We start from the raw sequence: 18,741 nt of genomic DNA on the forward strand, positions 1-18,741 counted from the left end.
TAGAACGGCAGAACTACTTTTTTAGTAGTTTTGAATACGTTGTAGAAATTGAACTGATTGAGGTCAAGGCTTTTATGGACTTTCAAGCCGATGACTTGAAACTTTACTCACGTTTATAATTGATTATTGGGCTTTGAATACTGGAACCAGCCATTCCTATTTATTGACAACGCCACAGAAGGAATGTCACACTATTTAAAACCGTTCAACTCATTTTCAGGTTAAAATAAGAAGCACCGTGCCCTGTATGAAAATGCTAATAGGTATCCAAAATATAGCGTATTAAAGTGGTCTCGCTGTAAGCTAATGAAATAAGTGAACTAAACGTTCACTAAGTTTTTAACCCTATTTTACATTTTTGTATAATAATCCGATAATCTCGGAACAGATAAGTCTTATAAAGATGACCGCCTGGTCGAGGTCGAACGCAGTCCAAAACACCGTCAGAGCAAACTTTGTACATAAACAATGACAGACCAAACTAGGCACATTTGACTTCAACTTTACTTATCTGAAAGCGTAAGTCATAAGGCCAACGATACCCAAGATCAGACTTTCAACAAAACAAAAACTGTCTGCTGCATATAAAATATTTTTTTCTGAACTTGGTGTATTTGTATACTTTGGGTATAAAGAATCAGTGAGATTCGATGGAAATATGAAATTGCATTATATGCACATTTTCTTTTGGTAAAATGATTTTTATGAAAAATATATTCTCTCGATAACAGAGGACAGAATTGCAATAAATAATCGAGGTTTCTCGATAGCAATTATCATAAAAGTATTATAGCTTATTTTTGATTGAGAAATCCGTAACGAACCCAGCGACTGCCCTTGAAACCTGGATGGCAACCCTAAGTCACCGAACCACTTTACAACTTTAAACAACAGAGGCTATTTCCGTTAACCTTAAGGCGGAAGCTTGATCGTCATGAGGAAATGCAGCTGAAAACGACCGTTGTCCGTCGTTTAAATAAATGTCGAAGGCATGTCCTCGCCCACGGCCCAGGCTAATTCAATTACTGACAACATTCAATACACCAAGCAGCAATTAAATTAGCATTAACACCAGTGTCGGATGGCAGGTGGTAGATAGCATCACTAGACTATTGTGCCGGCAGCATACAGCTGTTGATCAGATTCCGTCATAGTCATAACTGATGAAGACTTCACTTCACTAAGTGGCGGGAGATGCGCCAGTGGCAGCTGCCGAGATCCTAGGATATGCAATAAGTATGTTGAAATGAAAGTTTTAAGTCTAGAGTCAACTCGGAGGTTTTAACCTTAGGCTACGAAAGGTGGTTTAAACCTATTTATATCTGGACCGGTTACAAAAAGATTTTCATTGAAATATATACTAGACCTCATAAGATACTAGTCATAGAAATGACAAGGCATTTCACCAATCATACTTACCAATAATTAATTAATTGTCGTATAAAATATTTTTCCAAATTAATTGGGTGTCTGTAATGTCACAGTGAAATGTATTCGCAACGTCAAATTCCTTTCGAACATAAATACAAGTAATTCATACTTCCTCGGAACGCTTTCCCGCAATGACAGTTAATTGAACTGACTCCAGCGACGGTAACTGTCGCGAGGCATAAAACGATAACTGCTCAATAATCCAAATCCGCTATGCATAAAAACCGGATGCGAAAGTCACTCAAAACTGGTCCCAACGGCGGTCACGTCCGCAGCTTCCGTCGGAGCGGTCGCCGGGAAAACGATTAGACGGTTTTTTGTACGGCGGTCTATTTTTTTAATCCGGCTTTTTATCTGCTCTTTTTACGTGGTTGTTTGTAAACCAAACTGTACACCGCGGCAGGTCTCGTTACACAGAAGCGATGGTCTGTGACGGAATGACTATTCGATTGTGGACGTCCTGGAGGGAGAGGTGGGATTGGATGGGTGTCTAACGGGAGGCGTAGATGATCAGCGAAATGCAACTATTGCAAATTGAAATACGATTTCTTTAGCAAATGTAGTATGCAAACAAAGTAAATAGTACAGCGGTCTTCTGTAGCCCTGTCTAAGTATGGTATCCACTGTGTTTTTACCCTTTACAACTGCAATGATCTTCATATAGATCCGTTGACTAGATTCAAAAAGTCAAAGTATCAAGTTCAGTGATACTCTTTGTATTCTTGGATAGGACGAAATTACAAGTGATTTAAACACACATACACACAATCAAAAGGTCTTCTTACTTCGAGAACACAGGAAATTAATGTATCAAAGACAAAAATCAACTAGGTGTATGTTACCGGTGTCACCCACCAATCCGGATATCCTCTTCTGCATAACTATAACAACTCTGAAGACTGAATTCACCTTGAAGATTCAACTGAAACCTAACTTCCCAAGACCTTGGTGCTTCGTGGTGCTCGTGTCTTACAATTCAAATCGATCCTCCGGGTCACCTTGAGGAAGTAATAAACCCTTCAAATTAGACGACCTGGTAACACAAGCAGTAATTGCAACCTTGCAGCACTTGGCCGATCGCTCCCGTGCGAACCGCACAGAGTAATAAAGCTATAATTTAAAACTTAAAGCGGATTGATTTCGGTTCCCAAGGCATTAGTCCCTATTACTCCGCGAGGCCCCACTGTGTGCATACATTTGCTACCGCACACAAACTGAGCTTCGCGTGATCGCTAAACTCAATTAAATCGAATGATCAATTGCTTACTCCCGGGCGAATGATATTCGCCAGCTAATAACAGATTCGCCCGCTGAGCCGATCCGGCGCCGCGTGTCATCAGAGGTTTACAAATTGCTGCCCACCGCTATTCAGATTCTCCCATGCCATTTACATCAATTCCTTAACCATAGACTCGTAGCCGTTAGTTATACTGTAATCCAAGTTGCAGTTGCAGAGGTTCGAGAAGTCTTCATCTGCGGTGCAGAGAATTTCTTAGCATTTGCATCAAAATTACAAAATTGCGATGATTTTTATCAAATTTCCTCATCCGAGGTGATAGTAGAACTTTCATTACTTGAGTGATCAGTTAAGTACAATCTTACTTGTTGAGCCCAATATGACTTCATTGCACCAATATACCACTGTTGCAATTACTAATCTCAGATGGTAATTTTAAATCACTACGCCAAGGTGGTTGAAGGTTGAATCCACTTAACGAAGTTCACGCTTGCCCTTACAAACCCATTCCCAACAGACTCTACCTCGATACACCTTAATGTCTCTATCACACCAGGCCCGATTTCCCATTGTTTCCCACATTATCTGGAGCAGCTTGTGGGAGCTCTCGTTATACAATTCGCTATTTTTATCGCATTTGGACTTTTCTGAAGTAAATGACCCACAACAGGCCGACTCACGATTATTATTGGTTCGGGGGACTCCTAGGGTTTCGAATAACCCATTACCGATCATTACCAGCCATTAGGCAGGGCACGAGCAGGGGTCACGTGGGGTCTACGAAATTGTACATATCTGGACCACGAGCACGACCCTACACTAATCACACATGGACTTTCTTTGCCACTCAAATGTCGAATGTAACGAACGAGGATGTGTGTCAACGCCTAATTGAGAATCATTTCGAAACCTCTTCCTTGTGCAAATAATCGGCCGACTGACAACGGATGATTTGTGAAATCGGACGTCTGCCAAGATGAGAAAGTATTCCGGGTGATAGTTGGCCAATGTAATATTGTTTACTGCGGTGGATTACCCACTAGATTGCGATTTTATGTAATGCCAGACTAGGATGTATAGCTAAATTAAACTACTTAGAATCTGGCGCTCAGACAATCGAGAGAGCGCCGGTTTGAAACCCAGCGCCGCTTTCTCTTACAAATCTTACCCTTATTATTCATATTATTTCATTAATCTGCTGGAGATCGGGACTACCTATATTCAAAGTATCATTTTTATATTTTGGTTAGTGGCATTTTGAACTATTTATTTTTAACTCTGGCAAAGCACTCCAGATCCTTCCAATTTTGTAAAGATCCGTACCCCTCACACGGAATGGCTGTCCAAAATGTAACTCCAGGACGGTTGCCGTACTATGCGTAGGTTTCGCGCACGTTTCCTCTGCTGACTGCTGGGTGGCGCTGCACATTGCGCGGGAAGTCTAGCGTTGAGTCTAGGGGTCGCGGCCGCGCCCCGCTGATCACAGTAACAGTTAACTACGGCAACTCAGCTGATTTCAAATTGAAATGCGCTCAACTGCGTGTTATCCCTGCCGGGTTGAGAAAGGTCGACCCGCGCTGAATCTCCAACCCGCCGCGCCGGAAACACGGCTACCAACACGCGAGTTCTTGATTCTGAAATGACCTTAGTATTTACGACTTCCGGTCACCCATTACTCATTTAGGTTATGAGATTCGCACAGCTTTTTGTTAGACGATGATAAAACGTTTTGCCAAGTGAATAATATTAGTGCAGTAGTTACTGTGCGCTTTGAGGTTTGGTTTGCCATGCGTCCCGAACTGGATATTATCAGTATGAGATATGATAACCCTTGAAATATATTAAAAGAACTTTAAATTTTTATATTGTCTTCTGAGAAACTTTCCTTCCTTACAGCCAAGAGTAATGTTGAAAAGCTTGATCAGACAAGGAAACAAGCCAAATATCCTTGCAAGGAACAAACAATACCTTGTAAATTTGGTGTTCTAGACAACCCCCTTTAAAATTTCTGACTTATTGAGAAAGAGTATTGAATGGTTTAATAAAAAAAGTTTCTTTACCTATCTTAAAGGTCTCTAATCACAATACTGAATACCCACCAAATTTTGAATTTACATTCTTTTAAAAACTATTTCGTAATAAACCATTAATAACAAACAACTGTTGGTACCTGACGTTGATGAATTCGGTTATTTTTGACTCGTAAATAAATAGTATGTCTAATTTTCAACCCACTATAATTCTCCTAACCCATCACAGAAGGTTTAGAGTAAACCACCTTTCCACTCACTCTGAAATATCGTATCGTATCCAATCATAGTAAATTATTATTGTGCAGCATCGACCACATAATAATTAACTTATCTTATCACACACGTGCCTACGTAGTTAGTATTTAGTTAGATATTGGCGAATCATTTTGCCATGTTAAACTTATTTTAGCAATAAATCAGTCTTATATGAATGTTTTAGTATATTTTTCCTATTCTATAACCAAAAAAGTAAGTTTTTATTTACAATAGTTCACCCATCAGATGCTGATTTAATTTAGACTCTCAAAACAGCGACGTCACCTTGGTGCGTATTTTTTAACAATGATTTTTGCTATGAGTTTGCTTGCAAGTATAGGAAATTATTGGGATAAAAATAGCAAAACTGATTTCCTTATCGGCAATCCTACTAATAATTCTTGATTCTAGAACAAACAGTCGGAAGAAATTCAAAACTTAACTAAAAAATGAAGCTTTTTATTCACATAGGTGAGTGTTTATAGTTCTTGTCTGGTAATCACTTGAGAAAACTTAGCTTGTTGATGGTTCTAACTAAACCCAGTATGTTCATTTAGAGTTATCCCATAGACTGGTCCTTGATGGACCCTATTAACTATGTTTTGTATCAAGAACCATCTGATCGTTGTAAGTAGAAAAGATGTATCTTATTCTTGCAATACTTGTCATCACATTAAAATCCGCAACCAAATTTGTTGGCGTGATAGAGATCTCATCTAAACTAACTTACTTCCAAAAACAGACCTAACAGGTCCAAACTCCAAGATCACAGATATTTCAACTTCTAAAATGCCCGGAGAAATCCTCTTCCCCAGCACCCTGAACCAATTAGACATCTCGGACGGCGAAATGCAGATGAGGTTGACAACTCGCCACCCTGAACTGCGGCATGCATATGCATATTGTGGGAGAAGGATAGCCTAGATACGAGACCAGAGACTCCTCATTCATTGTTCTCGGGACTTCCGTTCTCACCGGGACACTCTCAACTCGATAACTAGGACCGCTAGGTAGAGCCTATCATTACACGTGCTACAGCGTACCCAGTACAGAGAACATCGTGATAATGCGAGCCCCTTGTTTATGTGACCGCCCTTCGTGGGCATCTGGACGAGACATCTCGGCTGGAACGAGGGCCATGGTCTACCGGCGAATGGTGCAGATTGCGCTGATGTATAAAATGTATGGGTAGGACAATTGTATGAGTATGATTGCGACATTTGGTAATGTGTTACTTGGAGCATCAATATACATGACGCGTAAAGTTTTATAGTCTACAAACATTGATCATGGACAGAAGCAGACAACCCTCGGTAAAGCTGTTGTAAGGATTTAAATGAAAATCAACTAAATGAAATGATCTACATACAGAGTTTGCTATTGGAGTATAGAAAGTGTAACTAGAACGAGTAACTAGAAAGTGTTATGGTGAAGGTTAAGGTTTGATTACCATTATCAATGGATGTTACCACATCGGGAAAACATATAAAAAACATTTCACCACGAATTTATAAACTAATTAGCCAAAAATACGATCATATATCACAAATAATTAGTTGATTCACTGACAACGTTGATAACTGACCACCCCGGTTGAATAGCAACGTCAACACATGTTACGACATGCCACCATGTCACCACGTATTCCGTCAATGATTACAACTTGGGTAACAGCAAAAACCGTATCAGCAGTTGCACGAAGGCTGGTCGTGGTCTGTGCTATCAGATTGTGCAGGGCTGGGGTTAGTCTAGTAACCCTGATATGTTATCAAGTCGCCTATTGTGGCCAGTCTCGGTTGAGCGTGATTCATTACAGCTATCTACGGTGGAGCTGGTGCTGACCGTTGCAGCGTTGCCTGGAGGCATCGGGCGCCCGACTTGTGGCTACCGCAGATAGCAAATACCTCATTGTCATTGTAGGTGGTGGAATTTACTATACTTATTTGCATACACATTTGCTATTTAATATGCTGAGGTTACTTTGTTTGTTAAGTATACATACAAGAGTAAAATATCTTGTCTGATGTGTGTATTTTGCAAATCATTGGTTGTATTTCCCTGCTTCAAGAACTATTAATATTATACTATTGTTGGCCTCCGTTTTTTAGCAGGATGGTCTGGGATCTTATGCGTGTTTAGCCGCATGTTCCACACTTCGAACTATTTTTTTAGGGGCTTTGAGTCTGTTGTTGAATAGAAGACTTTCAAACTGAGCTTGTGCAAGAATAACAGGTGAATTCTCAAACATACTAAGCTATGGATTGTGGCAATGCAAAAGGAATACATCATTGTACCTCTTAGTCAACGTTAAGTATTGTAATTGATTCATAAGGAACTAGGTAATTATACTTGCCTTGTGTGTGTGTTGGATGTACACAGGGTTATTTAGTTGTTATATCGTCGTTGTTTTATAAGGATATGTTGTTGTATAAAGTTTTTATATGTCTCGAATTTAAGATTTTTAAAATACCATGGCTGTTGAAAGGTTACCTCAAGTAGACGGACCCAAAAGAACCTGAGCAGCCTCTGGAGCGCGAAAAGGCTGTGAGCTCGTAATAGGTTGACAGAATAAAGGTGTTGTTTAAAATTAGGTGTAACGTCAAACTCCATAAGACGGAACGAAAGCAAACACTAAGTGAACAGGACAGTAATTGGTTCAAGCTCTTCGCTTGGTCGATTAAATGTGTCCAATCCAGCCAGCTGTGCAGGCGTCTTCTCTTAGTGAATCTATTTATGTTTTATCCCCTAATAGTTTGAGAGTGGGATTTGAAGAAGAGGATCGGTTTTGAGAACATTGGTCTGGTGCACCAGAATTGAGCGTATTGAATTGTTTTTTCTGAGTTGTTACCCAAGCTGTTCTGTAGTACAAAAGGTATTGTCAGAAGTTTATTGATTCTTTTCATAAACCCTTTAGCAATTGGTTGCGCGAGTAAGTGTTTATGTCTGTGTGATAGCAAGATCGTAAAATGATCGCATGGATTGCAAATCTAGAGACGCCAAGTGATTGTGACATTCTTATCAGACAATAGAGCATTAACTTGGCTGTTCTTCCGTGCCGATCTTAACGATCTTACGGTGTGATACATGACTGGTGACATGTTTGACAGAACCTATTTCAAATGGTTGATGTTGGGCACAATAATTTAATTACTTTCGGCGTACTTTGTGTCCATACAGCATTGCTGAATATAAATACAATGTTTGAGACGTCACGTGCAGCTTTTAATAGCTGATATATTAACTTTTTATTTGGATAGGACTGTTGTGAAATGATCAATGGACAAAGACAGCGGGTCCAGTTTCAAACCAGTAAGTACTACCGTCTTTCTAATGATCTAACTGGTAGCCTACTGATTGTGAGGGAGACCAATGCAAATCTACTCACTCAGCTCCCATCCAATACTTTAGTACCAACCCTACACCTTTTGGATTTTGAAGTGTCTATATTTATTCACTCCACCAATGAAGAACGTTGAACGAATGTTGGAAGCGACTTGAGAATTCTAAGTCACCCTAATGATTCTCGGGAATGTTATCTCGCCATCAGCAACAGCTCGTGCAGAGACAAATTCGCGTCCAGAGACATTACGTATGCAGCGGGCACCTGATTTATACAGGAGGTAACGCCTACGGGGAGTGTTTGACAAAAATGTGGCAGAGTCACAACACGGCAGCTCCCCACGACGACGCCCACAAGGCCCTGGGTGGCCCTTGGAGTCCGGGGCCCGGGCCCTGGGATGTAACAGGACCTGTTCCCGGTAATTAAACGCACAACATTGCTGCCGTGTCAACGGAACCCGGCAACACAAATCTATCCTGGCGGGGATGTCGGATTTCCAACTTTTTGTGCTTTCATGGAGGTTTCCATGTCTTAATTTGAATTTGCTGGATCTTTCTGGGAAGGTGGTAGCAATGGACTAAGCTGTGTTGTTCTCTTATTTGAGTGGGGGTTTGAGAGTTATAAGTTGAGGAAGAACCTAGACCTCATAGTCTACCTTGGTGGTATGCTGAGTACACTACAAAAGGTAGTATATTTGTACGACGCCGGGACACCAGATAACTTTATCGGTGAGTGTTAAATGGATGAGATGGTAGTTTTTTACTGACTAAAATCATTTGGTTCTCTGGCCAAAATCATTTGGTTCTCTGGCCAAAAACATGTAGCAAGATGACCAGGGTCGACTGGGTTCAGTACCGAACTGTCAACAAGAGACCGACTAGTTTAAAGAGGAGTACTGTAACCACTTATCTACCCACCTAGCGTAACCCCATACTGTATTGCATTTTGTATGGCCAGTTTCTGTTCCCTTAACTCTTTTTAAGTTGGGAAGGGTACGAACTGACTGAATGAAGATTCTAGACTTCAATATTTGTTCACATACTCAATATAAGAAGATATATGTAAAACATTACAACCGGGTACTTTTTGGTAATTATAAATGGAAATGCTGAATTTATCGCATGTACAGAACTACAGAGCTGCTCACGGCACCTTGTCATACACCAGTCTACTTTGTTTCATTACATAGTTTATGTCCTGCCTTGCTGGAGTTACGATCGTGTTCATTATTATCTAGATTCTCCACGTTTATGGCAATGAAATAAGTTTTTATTGACTTTTGAAGTCATAATTCCTAGCACTAAAACAAGGTTTCAGTAGTTATGATGAAAACAGTTTGAGAATAGCACGTTTATAAATGGAAAACAGTATTAGATTGTGTAGGTTGTTACATATCATGGTAATTCTTCTTTCCATATTAGCCTTATAATTTCCGTGCTTAAATTATATTACCTGATTGTAGTACAATTTCACTAAATCCATTTAGCGTAAATGTGTAAAGATGAATCCTGTTTGCAATGCATCCGGGCCTTGAAAGGGATTCTACAGAGATCACCAAGAACAAGCCTCGACATAATTATGTTTTCACGTTCCACTAGAAACCGCCTCCTCCCAGTCAACGTAGAGTATTGAAGGAAACTATTTCAACGTAAATCATTACGATGCTAGGAGAAATGTTGAACTTACGAAAACAATCAAGAACACAGGTTTTTTTCAAAACATGACTAAATTCTATCGAGTACGGTACTTGATCAAATGACTCACCGGTAATAGTCCTTCTTGCAGTAAATGTTGCCGTCTCTGGCGAAACAGGTGATCTCGCCGTCCAGCGCCCGTCTACACTGACAACACTGCAGACAACTACTGTGCCACCTCCTCTCCACGGCGAAGAGGTAGAATCGGTCGGATATCCTCCGTCCACACCCGGCACACACAACGTCCTCGTCTTCAGGAGCAGGTTGAGGAGGAGGTTCCTGCTTGGGCTCCACCTGGTGGTACTGCAGAGGAACCTCTCTCCTCTCACGGAACTCTTCTTGTTGGCAGCTCTTGCGGCAGAACCCCTGGTCCTCGGAGGCCGGGTCGTAGTGTCCGCAGTCGCGGCAAGGATGCGTGAACTCCGCCTCCGTCTTGAAGCTGCAGCAGCTCGTGGAGGAGGAGGACATAGAGTCGCCTGCCGGGTGGCAGGTGGTGGGCAGGTTGGGACTCAGGTCTCTAGATGGGTCGTACGCGGCGGCGAGCATGTGGGGCCTCTCAGGATGATGCTGCTAATAGAAAAAAACTCAGATTAGTTACAACTCTCCAGAAGCATTTAAGCCGGTGAAGAAGAGTTATTATTACACTATTAAAAAAACATACAACAAATAAAGGAATGTTGAGCAAATATATTTTTATTTAGTAGAGTTTAATTAACCTAAGACTCTTTAAAAAGGACCAACACAAGCAGTGCAGGATAAGAAACGAAAGATTGAACTAGATAGCTGTTAAATTACAACACAAATAATTATTTCAAACTCATGACAATCCAAATCAATAATGGTCACTCATTATGGAACGCAAACACAATTTAAATCTATAATTCGCCTAGACAACTAGAACAGGTTCATGTGTCATTATAGACAGGTGCCCTAGCGTGCGTCGTTGTATTAATACACGCTTGTAGAAGGTTGGTCACCGTCATTATATAAAATTACACGAATCCAGGGGTGGACTCGTTTAGCATGATTACGGTAGTTTAACTTAGCTAAAGGTCAAGTGGCTTCCTATGTGTTGACAGTTAAGTCTGGGTTTTAAATTAGATTTAGGAGCAGTATGCGATTTATTCACAATTGCATACACATGTGAATTACATGAAATGGGCGTAACTAGAACAATATGAACATTTCTGCTGCCATTATTATGTACAACTTAGATATGTGCCTGCCACAAACCGCCATGGAATTAGTAGCGCTAGAAATATTTATATTTGTTAAAAAGAAAAAAGAAAAAAAATGTAAATTTTGTTTGTTAAATTTTTGTGAATCAATTGGACCTCGCCGACAAGTTTTGCAAACTTGGCGAGGCCAAGATTTTGTATGATCACAAATAAATATATTTGAATTTGAATTTGAATTTGAATTTGAATTTGAGTTGACTGAACATTTGTTTAACCAATTATCCACTCTTTTTTGGTGAATCGGTATACATCTTTGACTTCTTAAGACAAAAAGAGAATATTTCTTAAGTATCAGTTCAAAACATCAAAACCAATTTACCCCCAGCCCAAAAATAGACATTTGGTGTGTTACTGAGTGTTTATTTTATCCTGATATGTTCATATATTTTTCAAATGTTCGTGGTTTTCCTTAAAACAATCAAGAATATTGTCTTCTTCGATTGCTTTAGTCGTCTTTGGTTTTCATGTTCTTTTGGTCAAAACATTGGATGATTTTCGATTGTTTATCTACAACCTTAACTTCAGACCAATCGATGCTTGCCAGCTTTGAAGATGAGCACTTTTGAAGAAACAACTAAGTCTTTAAAAGCAAGCCAGACAATAACAATGCATAATGGCAAGGCCAAATATTTATAGACAGTTAAAATTATACTCTTCAAAACATGACCCAACAATCGTTTGAGCTACCACGCGTGCAAAGGAACTCTTGTTGAAGATAAGATCAAGCAGGAAGCATAACGGGCTCATGAAAACTCGACTCGTATCATTGTCGCATTGCCTTTTGACAGTGCTTAACGAGCGAAAAACCAAGTTTGAACAATGTCGTTCGCTGGTAGCTGTTTTATAACGATAATGAAGTGTCATTCGCGAATTTCCGGAGTCGCGCCTGGGGGCCAGAGGGGCAGAGTCCCCAGCCCGTGACGAACGTCTTCATCGGATAATTGTGGAACACGAGATCAGCAAATAGCAGGGTGCATAGTGTAATTGTTGGATAAACGGTGAGAAGAGTGCATCCAGCTGCAAGAGATGCGATCTGGACTCGTGATGCAGCTTAAACAGATCCATCAACGTCACGGACTCTGGTGCATGAGTGGGACCTCTGGCCATACGGTGTAATGGTATTATTCAAGTGTGAATCGCTTGACTTGATCGTAAAATGTAAAGGCTAAGTGTAAGAAAGGGACATGTGGCTTTATTTTTTCCTGTACAAATAAATAATTTTCATTTTCATTTCAAGATGGATTTCTTTAGCCTTAGAGAATATGATCATTGTTTGAAGAAGCTGAAACCAAGTCGTCCACTTCAAAGATTAGTCTGAGATGTTACAGAAAAATGTTTAATGCAAGTTAAAATAGTAAACATTTCTGGTACCCAATCACAGTGAATAGTAAGATAAGGTACTTGCACTTTTCTTACGCATTAGGTTTATAATTTTTGTCTCAGGAGTTGAACTCAATTCGAGATGTTTATAAATTTGGCGAATTTGACGAAGCTACCCCTAAATGATTGTTAGGATTTGAGGAGAGCACGTTAATAGCATCAATTCACTACTTTTACCCTAGTCCAGCATATCATCATAATTGAATTTTAAAGATGAAATATATTTTCATTGTTATCAAGACCTCAGTTGCAGCGTGGAGGACCGCTGGGTAGCTGAGTGGTTTAGTGCTCGCCTGTTTATACATAGAAGTTTTTGGCTCGATCCTGAGAAAATTCAGTAACTTAATGATAGGTTAATTTGGGCTCGCGCTTGCCATTGGACAAATAAATTGTCCCGAAAAGTCTCCATTCAATCACATTATCCTTTAAATACACACCGTGATAAGCGTCGTATGAATCTAATGTATTCCAATAAGTAATTTTTGGCAAGAGGAACTGTGAAGCACCGCGAGTAGGCCTACTTGTAGGACTGTCATGTAATAAACAATGTAAGGAGAGATGCGCAGCCTAGTCGGTGCGTGACGTACATTACAAAGTAAAATTACTCGGTGGATTGCGCGATAACGGAATAAAGGTCCAGCGCGCACAATGCACTTCCCGGCGAAGCGCGCAACCGACCACCTCGGCGCTGCCCAATCAATTATCCGTTGGAGAAATGTTTGGAGGGTTGCTACTTAGTAGGGCTATTTTTCTTAGCGTACAGCAAACATTTTCTTGTGCTTTTCAAAACCGATTATAGGCCTAGATGAAATTCATAAAATAAAATAGATTGAAGATACGATTTATTGTGTTTTAACATTAATAAGGTTGTTACCGTACGCTTTACGTAAGGGTGGGTGGAATTACACGTGTTTATGTATGACTTTTTAAATTTTCTACCTATTGGGTACTTTTTAAATATTTATTGCTATAGAACTGTCCTAAGTCTAGCCTCAACAGTAATCTAACTTCAACATGTTTTTTTTTTTTAATAGCTTCTATAAATTGATAACCCATTGACAAGCGTCATCTTGGTCCATCCAAATTCGATCCCGCGTGATATTGAACTATCATCCTCCAAATTTAAATACTAGCAATACATTGCCTACTCAGGTTTGTGAAACAAGAGAAAAGAAATGAAAATGTTAACACACTATTTCAATAGACTTTACAGACATAAATCAAATTTAACCCTAGTTATTTCGGGTTAGTATTGTATTTTTGTAATTCGGCATAAAAAGAACTTAGTGTTCAATAAAACTTTAGAAGGTGCTGAAACACCACGTGTGAAACAGCAAAAATATTCCATATCGACTTAAACTACTTAAAGCCACATTTTGGACACCCTGTTCTCTCGACCTCCCGCGTGTGTTCTGACGTCTGTCTTCGCAGTTTTATTTTTAGAACCCCTCGTTTTCACCTGACAGTGAGATGACAACTTATTTGAGGACTCTTCAACCGTAGATCGTCCTACCTGAGACCTGGGGCAGGTCCAGGTCCAGTGGAGGTTCCTGACCTCAGCTGGTCAGTGGTCGTGGTTCTCAGTAGAGTATCCGTGTATTGTGAAGGCTCTTTACAAATAGGGACATAATGTGTAGCGTGTTGGGCGCTGCGGGGGTTCGACCCGCTGCGGGTTTTGAAAAATATAGTCCCGTGGAAGTAGTATAGCCGAAGATCTCTTTAAGGAAGGTTCTAATCTGAGTACAATCGTGTTTACCAGGTTTGGATTAGGTTTTTGCACTTCAGGGTAAGGGCTGTTCTTGCTGGGCGTCTGGACGAGTTTTTCAATCGTTTGTTTGGTTTTTAACGTAATTTGTATTTTATAAGGAAGCAGTCTAAGACCTGGTCTTGTTACTATTAACGTCAAACCTTTGTAAGATAGTATCATTAATTATTAGGTAAGAGATATTTTTTTGAGGTTAGGATGAATTCTTATCTACATCCAGACCGAATGCATTAATTCATATTTTAACAAGTGTTGTTTTTAGTAGCTTATAATTATATATTCGTAATTAAATATAAATCAAATTGAAGTTATTTTTTTCAGTAACAGTTTTTTGAAATGGTTTGTCTGAGAAGCCTAGCGACTGGAGTGCTCGCCTACAAATGTAGAGGTTTATGGTTCGATTCCATCTTAATCGATTCTGGACCTTAATGCTATTTGCCATTGGACTATAATTGATACAGTAATACTATATGACAAAATGTCGGCGTTACATAGTATCAAAGCGGCGTTTCCAGACAAAACAGCGTAAAAATGCTAATGGTGTTGAAACATTTGAAACGAAATTAAACTAAACCTACGCCAATTAAATACAAATCTCTTTATATTTATGTAGTTTTTTTACAAACTGCCATTGGCGAAGGAAACTGAAAAAAGACAACAGTCAGAATAAGTCTACTAGAAACAAACCGCATGTTTAACTAATTTAAATTGAACTTTTTCCACTGGCGATTTGTTACATAAAACACTTATGAATTACATAAACCGCAACTTGCGTAACCGAGATGCACATAATTGCAATGTTCACTATCAGTTGGCATTATACAAATGGCTGAGTGTATGTGTGATAAGGCGAGTATGTTGTACGTACGCACACACACACGCACACGCGCGTGCTACTTTCTAAACCTCTTCTCTCACGTCACAGCGTCAGCCACAGGACAGGTGTTGCTAGACGCAGGTGCGGAAACCTTTGTGGTGTTTATAAATAAAAATTGTCTTTGGACGTCATCGAACTCGAAATATATGTTTTTCAGCACTTATAGATTGACTTCGCAACAGAAGGTGATCGAATTAAAATAATGAACAACACCATTGAGAGAACGAAATAGTTTCTACACACAATGGCATCGCCATAAAATAATATACCTATGAAATTTTAAACCCATCTAACTTAGCCAAGTTTACGACAACTGCTTAATTTTTCATTCCACTATGTTCTATTTGAATAACCTACAAATAATCTTAAAATTTACTCTAAAGTAGTGGAGGAGAACCCCCATTACAATACTGTAAACCAACGTAACGTCAAGTCAAAGGATCGTTCTCTAAAAAAACGCAAAATAATCCAATGGCGAGAAAATATTCAGTAATAGGTATAAAGAACTGGTGTGGCAATTGTTAGTTGTCAATTCTACAGTAATACGATTCCAACAATCATTAATTGTTCCATTGTTATTAATCTCTAATCAGGCAAATTGTTTGTACTGTACTGTATGTATGAAATGGTCTTCGTTCATTCTCATACGCGACTTCAGAGCGTACTTCTAGTTTATTGTGACTTTATAAACTAATGAAATTGTTAAAATTTGTTTTCTTACAGTGTACTGTCAAAATCTTAATCGTGTTACGTAACGCCAACCTTTTATCATCAACTGATACATCGAAGCATTTTATTGTTGTTTCGATTTTATTGTGATGCATCGAAGCAATTGCTACATCAGCATCTCTCACGCTACTGTAGCAATGCAGCAATGTGTTAGATGCCATCTAGACAGGCATGTGAGGGGTTTGGCGCCGCACAGTGACAATGTAGGGGATGCTGCAGCTACTGTTGACTTCTGGGAACACTAGACTCCAGATACCATCAAGACATTCATAGTGGCAATGGTAGCCGTTATCTCTCGTTTCCATGGCTTGGCGACGATCTGATAAGGGAACACGCTTTCTTCAATCATAATACCTTGCAGAACACGCATGCACTGTGCGTTCTTATTTACATAAGCCAGAGTTGGAGGTATTCGTTGTGTGGATTATGTGTTTGTAGGTTATGTGGGCTATACGGGGGGATATCGTAAAATTTGTATTGTTATGTATGCAAGAATGGTGGGGAAAACTAAATTCACAGTTTTAAATACACTGAGTATTAGGTCCGAAATTTTGGAATATGATACGTATTTTGCCAATTTAATACTTTTTATCTTAGCAATATATCAAATAATGTATTGGTTAGTACTTTTAAGCGTTAAGGACGTTATGTGTGTAGTAAAAGTGGTCTTCTATACACTTATTATTGAGCAGAGCGAGCGAAGCGAGCGAAGCTCTTATACTACACTCCTGCTTTTTTATTACAAATACTCCTCCTGAACGGCAGAAGCGATCTTCACGAAATTTAACACAGTCATAGTACCCAACCATGGGAAGGTATAAATCTGAAATGGTACAAATCGGACCATAGGAATATTCCCTACATTAATGCAAACTTTTAGAAATTTAACATGGGCCTTATGGGTTAATTGGTTGCCATGACATTATTTGCGAGTAAACAATAAAAAGTAAACAAGAGCCTCGACATATGTTAGTCAACAAATCTACCACATTATAAATACAGTACAAAAGAAAAAATCTGATGAATACTAAAGAGCATATTAGTTAATTGCATGTAATACGAAGTGATTAACAATCAGTCATATATTGAGTGATTAAAATCATGACGTTTATATTTAATTGTATAATCGTTCTGTTCTTTTTAACAACAATGAATAGTCAACTAATTAGGCCTAGGCCTATGTAGCGTGGAGAAGGAGAAGTTAAAACGAGGGCATTAAAAAACACTATAACATAATTATACCGACAAAAATCACACTGCCCTTGATTTGCAAATAAATTTGTAAAAAAATGTACCTGTAGCTAAAAATACAAAATAATTTTACGAAATGAAATCACAACCACTTGGTTTACAGATAAGGTTTACAACTAAATGGTGTAACTTAGACAATAAAATCCCAAAGGATTAACACTAATATTGCTGTGTGCACTTCGAAAAGAATTAATCATTAATTAAATTAGAACTATATGCTCCTCTGTCAAATTCATGAGAAGATGTAACAACGTCGTTTTAAACCAAATATGCCTACTGGTAGGCCTATTGTCTACCACCTCGCTTTACTCTGCGATACTAACTTACAAAATAGTTTTAAACATTGCCATGTAGTAGTCTAAAGTTAGGTTGGAAAAAATATATAGGTTCCAGCTACTAGGAATAATAAGGTTTCAAGTTAAGCAAACTGCTTATTTTGATGTCATTATAAATGTTATGTAACGTACCGGTAAACCAATTCCTAAAGTTTTCACTTATTCTTTGTAGTCTACATTATAGTCGTATTGATAAATTGTATTGCACCAAAGGGAAATTTTGAAAGTGGTTGACAATATATTTCTTACTTTTAACTGCTGAAATAAAACTAGACCTAATTATATTATCGATTAGCCTATCTCACTTATTCGCTGTTAGAAAATTATTACAAACAAAAATTTAATGTATTTATATAAAAAATGCATTCTTATCACAAAATTAAATTATAAATGTCTCAGATAAAAAAACTGATTAGTGAAGTTAAGAGAAAATCATATTTTAACAAAATCAGAAGCAAAACTTTAAGGCCGCCGAGGAGATTCGAACCTGGGATCTCAAATAATGCACGTTATTGCCTTTTAATAATTCAGGTATCGCATAGGTTTACCATGATTCATTTGCAGGATATAGAAATTATTGAGCAGAGCGTAGCGAAGCTCTTATCATTGACTTTATAACTTCTCTTATACTACACTCCTACTTTTGATTAATAGCATTGAGCATAATTTACTACAAAATGAATAACCATAAGGGTTGCCAGAATTAGGCTAATGCACCATATTGCGTTTGGATACTGTAAATAACTTTTACAGTATTTTATGTGAGCAAGACGTGCCATTAATGTAGACTTTGAATATGTACTGCAATTCCTATTTGCAGTGTACAAATAGGAATTCCATTAAGGTGAACCAAATATAACACTCATAGTTTCGATACTGCAACACAATTCGTTGACATGAACCCGACGCATAATTGACTTTAAATACTGCACATAGACATCCCATATAAGTGAAGCAGAAGTAGGCCTAATCCTACCATTGACTTCGGATACTGCAATTCGGCATTTTATTTAAGTGAACGAAATAAATGGACCATGATTTAGGATACTGCAAGTAGACTATTCATTTACATGTACCATTGAGTTTGGATACTACAAGTAAACAATCCGTCTACGTGAACCGGACGTACAATTGACTTTAGAATCTTTAAATTGGCATTACATTTATGCGAACCAA

General features: G+C 38.7%; 1 protein-coding gene across 2 annotated transcripts in view; it reads right to left on the reverse strand.

Moving 5' to 3' along the window:
• Window positions 1-18,741, reverse strand: part of LOC128994556 (LIM/homeobox protein Lhx9-like) — an 82,442-nt gene that overhangs the window by 46,023 nt on the left and 17,678 nt on the right. For both annotated transcript variants that reach the window (XM_054419181.1, XM_054419180.1), the window contains exon 3: window positions 10,061-10,560. In XM_054419181.1, coding sequence (XP_054275156.1) covers window positions 10,061-10,560 — 500 coding nt within the window. The remainder of the gene's footprint in view (window positions 1-10,060; window positions 10,561-18,741) is intronic.

Source organism: Macrosteles quadrilineatus, unplaced genomic scaffold, assembly GCF_028750875.1.
Source record: "Macrosteles quadrilineatus isolate MER2022 unplaced genomic scaffold, UCM_ALF_1.0 Scaffold_5__1_contigs__length_97177068, whole genome shotgun sequence".
In the NCBI taxonomy this organism is placed as follows: Eukaryota; Metazoa; Arthropoda; class Insecta; order Hemiptera; family Cicadellidae; genus Macrosteles; species Macrosteles quadrilineatus.